Source organism: Silene latifolia, unplaced genomic scaffold, assembly GCF_048544455.1.
Source record: "Silene latifolia isolate original U9 population unplaced genomic scaffold, ASM4854445v1 scaffold_20.1, whole genome shotgun sequence".
Lineage (NCBI taxonomy): Eukaryota > Viridiplantae > Streptophyta > Magnoliopsida > Caryophyllales > Caryophyllaceae > Silene > Silene latifolia.
Window position 1 is genome coordinate 8,985,616 of NW_027413163.1, and position 8,906 is coordinate 8,994,521.

The window sequence follows — 8,906 nt, forward strand, 5'->3', positions numbered from 1 at the left end:
AGGCAACTCATCTTCAGAAATTTTCAGACATTCAAGCTTATTTTAAATACTATTACTTCATACATTATTACATATACACAGCACACAGTGAAACCCTAGAATTAGCTTAAAGCTCCTCTTACGAATACAATCTGATTCACACACGCGGGCATGGGCACACACACACTAGAAAACCAAGCAGAATAAATAAAAAAACCAGGAAGGTACATTCAATTAAAAGACAACCTCTTAATTTCAGATTGATCATACAATTTAGACATTACTGAAAAGATTATAATTTAATGCAGAAGGGCATCACTTATCTCCAAACAAGTACCCAAGTGAAGAATTTCCCCCAGGCACATATTTCACTTTTGTTGAAGGACGGTTCTACAAAGATTAAAATAAACAAATGTTAGAATACGACTTGAATCGGTTAAGTCCCCTTTTCGAACAACCCAGCACGGAAACTCGCTAACACATTGTTACTGAACTACCTGTTTATTCTGGATTTCTTGCTAAGATTATCTGTTTAGACTTATTAGTTCCCGCCTTTGTTTAGAGATTATTATATACGGACTACGGAGTACTCTCTATGTCATAACCTAGCTGTATTTTGTTATTTGTGCTCTTCAATATGAATAAAGCTTCTCTCCCTTAAATCTGTGTTCTTTAATTACTCCCTCCGTCTCAATTATTTGTTTACCTTTGATTAAAATACTCCTTACGTTACAAAGAATAAAAAAAGGTAAACAAATGATTGGGACAGGGGAATAAGTTCTTAATTATATTATGGCAACGAATGTAATTAATTAAGAACAAACTAATTCTATTAAAGTCTCACACCGAATCTAATACCATGATGTACATAAACGTAAACAATTGAAATAAAGACTTACAGTAATGAAATTCCCCGAGTTTTGGCCATTTGCTCTATGATAATTGTTGATATTGGGTTCTTGTTTGGGGTTAGATGTCGCAATCTCATCTTCGCTTTTGTCGATACCATATGGTGGATCGATAGTTTTGGAGGGCGACGGAGGAGGTTCCTTAACCGGCTGTCCTCCTTGAGAGCTAAACAGGTAGTCTAAAGAGCTTTGTCCACCTCCAGAACTTCCACCTCTACTCATGGCTGCTTGACAAAATTTGGAAACTATGACAAATAAGGTAGCATACACATGTTACTATATATAGACTGTATTCTGTAACTTTTCAAGTGCATACCCCAGCATTCCACTCGGTACAGTGACCCCATATACAACCATACCAATTAATGAAAGGGGAACATGTTTTTATCAACTGATTTTGACTTTTGACGTATGGACCAACTTTCCTATAGCTTATGATGTACTCATACTTTCATAGTCATCATGTATGGAGTATAAGTTAGTTTTTGGTGTAATGGTATTTATGAAGCGGTTTTGAAGTCGGCGAGTACTAAACCTGGTTCATATGTGTCATTGGTCAATGACTTCACATCTTCACCGCACATTAGTCTATACACAATACCAACGATAACCTTTAGAAACGCTTATTTTCTTGTGGCACAAAAAAACGCCTGTTACACGTGAAGTCGGTAATTGTGGATTCTATTAGCCTTCGGTTCTATATTACTATATTATATGGTATGCTATAGAAAAACAGCATCAATAATAACAAATCATATGACGATAATACTATCAGATACCACATATATAATGGGTTAGGACTTTTGTGTAGTAACAAGCCATGTTAAGACGTTTTTTACTTCCAACATACAACAATGGCGACATTACCATTGATAAAGGACTCTCGTAAATGGAGGAATAAGGAAAGGGTCGATCAGATCAACGTAGCGTATGCATGCCTGTATTAGCAGTACACGTGCTGTTTTCAGAAGCCCCAAATTGAATATGTTGTCGAGAATTGCATCAAATGACTACTAGATTATAATAGAAAGAAAAACAATACTTTGATGAACCATTTTGCTTTATCCATTATCATTAAGAACAAAAGAAGAGTGTATATCTGCATCCTTCATAAATAGAAATTATAAAATTGATAAGAGTTAACAAAAACAAGCACCATGTTGCAATCAGACTAAGAAAGGTCGTCTACAATGACCATTATGATAATAACAGCATTAACAGGTATGTGCAACTGTACAAGTCATCAACCATCAACCATAAAATTGCTAAGAAAATAAGAAATTCTACAGTCTGACACATTCGGTCACAATCTATGAAGTGTTGAAATGTCGGGAGTTAGAAAGTCGAATAAGGTTATTTCCATGAAGCTTTCAATTTTTTGGTCTAAAATGAAGTGTCGAAGTGTCGTGTCGTGTTGTGTCGGGCATGGGACTAAAATGGAACGTCGGAGTAACATAGGTCACAGCATGATACTGATACATCAACCAGACCTGGGTAACTGTTTATAAGTATTAAGGACACTAAGAAATCCCCTAAATAAACCTAGCTATAATTCCATGTCAAACATGATCAACTATAATAAACCATAATAAAAAGAACCAATCGAAAAGTTCAAAAAAGTGAGGGACAAATTGAGTCACAATCACACAATCTTTACTCTCAATGAACATTAAATGGCTTTATGATCAAGACAGATGATTTATTTAATTAATAAAGCAAAGAGGGAAAATTAAGTGGGGTTAAATCATCCTAATGTGACACTATAGCAATGGTGGAGTGAGAGGCTAGTAGGGACGGTTGTATACCTTAACAATGAAGACTTTAAAATCTAACGTTAAAATTTTCAATTGCTTTTTAAAGTTTAATCCCTGTTTATTAGTTTATCTCCCTAAACTTTTCTACCTATATTTTCGTCCTCTAACTTAAGATTCTGGTTCCGTCACTAACCACCAGGGTTGTTGCCTGTATAAAGTAGATCTACTCAGCATGTCAATTTTATGATATCCAGCGCTCGGTTGGAAGGGTGCCTGTAGGCCAAAGATACACTACTGTACTCCAAGTCTACTAATCTTGCTAGGACACCTGTACTTTTTACTTGGGTTGGCCAAGTTGGTATTAAAAAAGCCTTTCCTTAACCAAGTTTAATTTTTTAACTCATGGGAAAACTTTAGCTTGTTATTAAAAAGTATCATTAGCATTGCAATTGAACCGAAAAATGCACTCAGAAACCCAAGAAAGGTCACCATGCATTCTATCAACTTATTGTTGATAGCTGAAGTTATATGCCTTTAGTGTTGGTGGAGCATGCCAGTCTGTTTTACACTGTCGCTATTTGTCGAAAATGTTTTTGGTTGAAAAGCTAAGATACACAGTTCAAGAAACAAAGCCGCAATGAGTTGTTTATCTAAAGCAACAACGATGTTACCCTAGTGCCTCAAGGGCTCTCGCTAGATGGGTGTAAGGAGGGTCAAATCACAAATGTATGTGGTATTTATGTTAGCTAGGTGGGCCGATCTTCATTCTGGCAGGAGTTCAGACAAGAAAACAACATAAAAGGAAAATCAGCTTGTGAGCCCAAGTACACTGCAGGTCCAATGATCAAGTTGGCAGGAGTACTTAGGTGTCAAAATTCTATTTGAGACTTGATCTCGAATTTGGTCACTGTTATCTGATCTCGGTTGTTGCGAACAAATTTACAGTTGATAGATACCATCTCAAAATAAGATCGCATCAACATTCAAAACCTTTCTAATTTGGTTGTAATTCAGTGTCACCGCCTAGACCTAATGCCATGTTTGTAACAACAGAACATAGATAAAACCATCTTGAATATGCCTTAATAATGAACACATACGGTCTTTCCGTAACAGATGGTAAGATGGTTTTATTAGCCCTAGCATCCAAAAAGATTCCTAATCATACAGCATATACAAAATTGGCAGCTAGGGCATGTGAATCCTGTTGCTATGGGGTAGATTTGATGTGGTGAAGACAATCAAATGATTTGGAGGGCCTATGAGTTGAAAAAGCCAGAATACTTTACTAGATGATTAAAGATCCCTTGTTGATTTGCTCCATTTCGGACGCCACATCATTTTCACAACAAACAGTTGTTTTTTGGCAATGGCATTTGCTTTGTTCACAAAAATCTTTCAGGTTTACTAAGGCAAAGCTTACTCAAAATAAACAGGATTCTAACCTAGGTCTCCAATCTACATCAGAAAATTAGGATCACACATAATTAACAAAAGGGATAAGCAACATTAATGTCTTAATGAATCAGAAAAAAAAAAAGAACATTATAAGGAAGGTTAAACCGAGAAGTTACCCGCTGATGTTGCAAAGTTTGCAGTACTATGTACCAGAGCATTTTCATTGTTCTTCGTCCATCCGATCAAACGCTAGTCGTTGTCCAGACTACTGAAGAACAAACTATGGAACTAAAAGAACTGCACAAGTAATTTGACTACATTAGACTCATGGCTTTCATTTTGTACAGGAATTCAAAAACAAGAAAGGCGAATGGGGTCTTGTGGTCACCTTCACAAGCCCTTAGACCTAATCTCCATTACCTCGAACTCGCTTGAAATGGTATTAATCATAACCTGAGTAATAGATGCCAAGGGTAAAGAAAATAAAGGATTGCTTGAATATGATAATAGAGTTGGAAATAATAAGAAAATAAATAAAAGTTATGATGAGAGGTGAAAATGAGAATGAAAGATTAATAGTTGCCGGTAGAGTAATGCATTAATCTTAAATGGGCAAATAGTTTCTCCATCGCCTCCTCTTTCCACCGTCTCCCTGCCATCATATACCACCAATCTCCTTCAAAAACCTTGAATAAGTACTGTTTGTAAACAGTAAGTATTCAAGTAATCAAGTTCAGTATCATTAAAAAGGTCTAGTCACTTTTTTTACTGCTAAAAGCTTGTCTAAATCGAGTATTCACCATTACAATATGCAGGGAGGGGGAAGCAGGATCTATTTCCCTCCCTATCTATTCCCTTCTTATTCGCTTTAATTACCTAACAAGGGATTTTGAATACTTCCCTCCCCTTCTCTCGGCCTCTCCTCCTTTTCGCTCCTAATCCCCTATTAGGCTATTATGCAATCCAAATCCCTCCCCGTCTCTCGGCCTCCACTCCTTTTCGCTCCTAATCCCCTATTAGGCTATTATGCAATTCAAATCCCTCCCCGTCTCTCGGCCTCCACTCCTTTTCGCTCCTAATCCCTTATTAGCCTATTATGCAATTCAAATCCAACAAAGTAAAACTATTTCCCTCTAAATTACTCTATCAAAACAAAACCTAAATGAATTACGCCGGCTAATAACCATACGATAAAGATCATATATTCAGGGAAAACTTACTTTTGTAAGACGGTTATACACAAACCTCGTTTACTACGACGACATACTATGTATAATCAAGTATTCAAGTCCAATTCTGGTACAGCATCCAGTTTAAAACACTCAAATTACGGTATTACTCGTTTGCTTTGTACAATCAACTCTAAACGAAAATCTCTTCAACTTGAATCAATTTGAAATTGCGTTACGAGCATATAAACAGAGTTAATTAAAAATTTGAACAATCGCAAAACAGAAGCAATAAACACGGGAAGAAGACGAAGAAATGTGAACGTGATTACGTTGAATCAATCCAAAACGACGACGTATCCTGTGCTTCAGCCTATCAACCCGCCAGTATTCCGCTACTTCCGCAGCTTCTCATTTTTTTAAAAACTTTTTCCTGGGAGTATGGCTGCAAAAAATTGTCCTTCCGAGACCAAATTTGGGCATACAAGGAAGGAAATGAGCTTGCCCCCTCTCCGTTTTGTGTGTGACATTATCCGTCATTTATTTCGACCCGTTTTCAGCAAAACTAACTGTTTCATATTTGGGCTTTGGGTGATGAAAGTAGGCTGGGACTCTCCAATAGCGGTTAGAGCCTGCTAAATGGGTTAAATCGGATCGGGTTTGAGTCAGATAAATTTGGATGGATTTATTTCGGATTTTAAATAGATTTTGTTTCGTATCGGATCGGGTTAGTTAGGTTTTGGTCAGTTTTGAATGTCTAGTTGATTCTTCAGTCGGATTCTTTCGGATTGATTCATGGGTAGACCTGGCAAATGGGTCAATCGACTCGCATTTGGGTCGGGTCAATTTCAAGCCGGGTTATTTCGAGTCTACAGACTTTGGGTCGGACCAAATGATTTTTGTGTACGAGTCATTTCGGGTCAATTATGATCAAGTTATTTGTGGATAATAATCATTTTGCAACAATAAAAATCTGGGTTGGGTTATACCAGGTCGGGTCAAGTTCAGGTGTCGACTGAGGTTCGGGTCGGGTCAATTTTTCCAAGTCTAGTCATAGGTTTATTTGGGTTTGGTTATTTTCGAATCAAAGGTTAAAGCACTTTAATTAGTACTCATGTGACTAAAAAAGAGTATTTTATAACGTTAATTATTACGGAGTATTTATTATAGAACGTTGCAACTAATCATTTATTTTGATGTATATAACTAGCTTTTGCACCGGTGAAAATTATGGGTGCTTTTGAGATTAATTGTTTATATTTATGCATGACTGTAACCTTATTAGTATGAAACATGTTGACATTTTTGTTGCTAACACAAACTCACTAAAATATTTCACCTGAATTATAATTCATGTAGTTTGGTGAGAACCATAACTTTTAATATCTATTTTTATATAATTTATGATATTACATGGGTAAGTAGACGTAATACTGGATGAAAGTAACTCGGTGCTATCTATGTTATCCTTGTACTATGATATTTTAATTTACTACGCTATATAATATTTGAAGTAATATGAAAAAAAATATGTTATTTTATTTTCAAGCTCTTTTTATATATAACCAATTCATTGAAATTAATGGATACAATTATACAACATAATATTGCACAATTAAATACAACGAATAAAATATTAAAAGCTTATTTATTTGTTCAATTTATATGCTCGTGTCATTTTACACGGGTCCTAAGCTAGTAAGAGACGATAACATTTACAAACGCAGTAAATTATAGTAATATAATGTAGTTTTTTTTTGCGGGATAACTTATTTAACAATAAAATCTTAAAATTAAAATTTGGAATTTACTTTGATGTTTAATTGTTGTTTAAATCGTTAATTTATTTTAAAGTTAAAAATATAAATTGTAATATTTGTGGTGTTCTAGTTTGTATTTAACAAGTTTTAAACCCATGCAAAATTGCACGGGATGTTATTTAGAACATTATTATTAACTAAAAATATATAAAAATTGTCAAATTTTATACGATGTCATATTTAAGATTATTAGATTTGAATTATAAATTACATTAGCAATTAAGATATTATATATGTCGGTCATAACAAAATGTGATGATTTAACAATACATTTCGCATTTAGAAACATATCCTAAGAAAATTAGCAAATAAAAATACGAAAAAAAATTATATTATGTAAAAAGTAATGTGCAAATGATATTAAATTTTTTGGATAACTTATTTGTGAATTACAATATTTGTATCACGATTTCTTCGTTTTTAAAGATAACATATTAATACAGTTTTTGAAACTGGTGAACCAATGTCGTGTTTGTAGATTTGTCAAATTTTGACTCGAACCTTAAATCTAACTCGTGCAGACCCGTTGTTTCCAAGATCAAATTATGTAGATCTTAACCCGTGACCCGATCAATCTGAATCTTTAATGAAGTTAGTTTCAAGTCGAAACTTGACTCAACCTGCTTGACCATAAGAGTAAATAAGACATACTATAAGTTTATGTTAATGTGAATAAGCCAGCCAGCTAACTTAAGAGTAAGTGCTGCTCAACCCGTGAAAAGTTAGTGAAAAATGTATTTTAAAACATTTTGCATTATGTGATATAAAATATGGATACTATATACTGTTAAAATATGTTTCATTTAAAACATTTGAATCATGAAATTGATAAGTCAAAACCCGTAAATTTATGTTTGAGATGGATATATCCATCCTAAACTTAAAACAGGTTCAACTAATAAAGATAAGACAAAATTAAAATGCATTGAAATTAGCGAAAAAACTTGTCCCATCTATGTAAATAGGTAATATTTAATCCGTTTTAGTTTTAAAACGGATATATCCGTCTAAAGAGAGAGATACTCGTCAAAACCATATTTATCCAAAACATTAGACATTTCAAAATCCCTCTTAGCCTTCCCCGAGCCTTCACTTTTTGTCTTAGTCACTTTCCAAGGAGAGGCCCGAAGCCATTCCCCAAATGGAAGGTCGTCTTCTTCATAAGGACCGTGCTCACAGTCCTTCTCGCCATGCCCCATGACCCCACAACCATAACAGAAAATAGGAAGTCTCTCATACTTCACATCGAAATCCACAATACGGCCTGCCTTCATTTTTATTGGGATAGTTGCCTTAAGAGGTTGTTGTACATCATGAATGATATGCACCCTAATAGCGCTGTCTAACTCACAATTTGGCCTCATATCAGCTTCAACGAAACACCCTAGACATGCTCCAATTCTCTCCACATTCGCCTGGCTTGATCGACCCGATATAGGAAGATCGTAGACTCTTGACCACATCGGAAAATGAAACAACGGTACATCAGTAACCTTACCTGACTTATTCGGCTCGTTAAGCACCAGAAAAACTTCTCAAAGTGTCAAGGTTGCCTCTCTAAAACCCTCGCCTTGTCACGTTCCAACTCAAACCGGAAAAGAAAGGTTTTCTCCTTTGCATCCACCACATTTCCAGTGATCGTCTTCGACGGCTTTTGACCCTGAAAAAAGAAATGAAGCAGAGGAGGATATTGCACTGATGATTGAACGCCTAAAATCCATTTCCCTTGATCTGAAAATCAAACGGAAGGGAAGTAGAATGGATAGTGATACCGTCGTTTCAGTACCAAAAATAAATACCTGAGTACTACTAACAGAAGTCAGCGGTAAGTAGGGTCGATCTCCACAGAGAGGAGGTCACTATCTACTCGTTAATCCT

General features: G+C 35.4%; 1 protein-coding gene across 6 annotated transcripts; it reads right to left on the bottom strand.

Moving 5' to 3' along the window:
• Positions 1-12: 12 nt before the first annotated feature.
• Positions 13-5,682, bottom strand: LOC141638223 (protein SPIRAL1-like 5). 6 transcript variants are annotated; one of them, XM_074447637.1, is made up of 5 exons: positions 5,541-5,682; positions 4,460-4,492; positions 4,216-4,336; positions 879-1,132; positions 13-369 (listed from the first exon to the last, which is right to left on the bottom strand). In XM_074447637.1, the coding sequence occupies exons 4-5, from the start codon at positions 1,107-1,109 to the stop codon at positions 295-297; spliced, it is 306 nt and encodes a 101-aa protein (XP_074303738.1). In that variant the 5' UTR covers positions 1,110-1,132; positions 4,216-4,336; positions 4,460-4,492; positions 5,541-5,682; the 3' UTR covers positions 13-294. The 6 variants fall into 6 exon arrangements, with proteins under 6 accessions (XP_074303738.1, XP_074303736.1, XP_074303737.1 ...); XM_074447635.1 differs by having other exon boundaries at positions 4,428-4,492; XM_074447636.1 differs by having other exon boundaries at positions 879-1,111; positions 4,428-4,492; positions 5,541-5,681.
• Between the last annotated feature and the right edge of the window lie 3,224 nt (positions 5,683-8,906).

Bases quoted from the DNA above. Each gene is read 5' to 3' on its own strand.
- LOC141638223 (XM_074447638.1), bottom strand. From the start codon at position 1,109: ATGAGTAGAGGTGGAAGTTCTGGAGGTGGACAAAGCTCTTTAGACTAC. The intron at 370-878 runs GTAAGTCTTTAT...TAATCTTTGTAG, and splicing joins ACTCGGGGAATTTCATTACT to AACCGTCCTTCAACAAAAGT.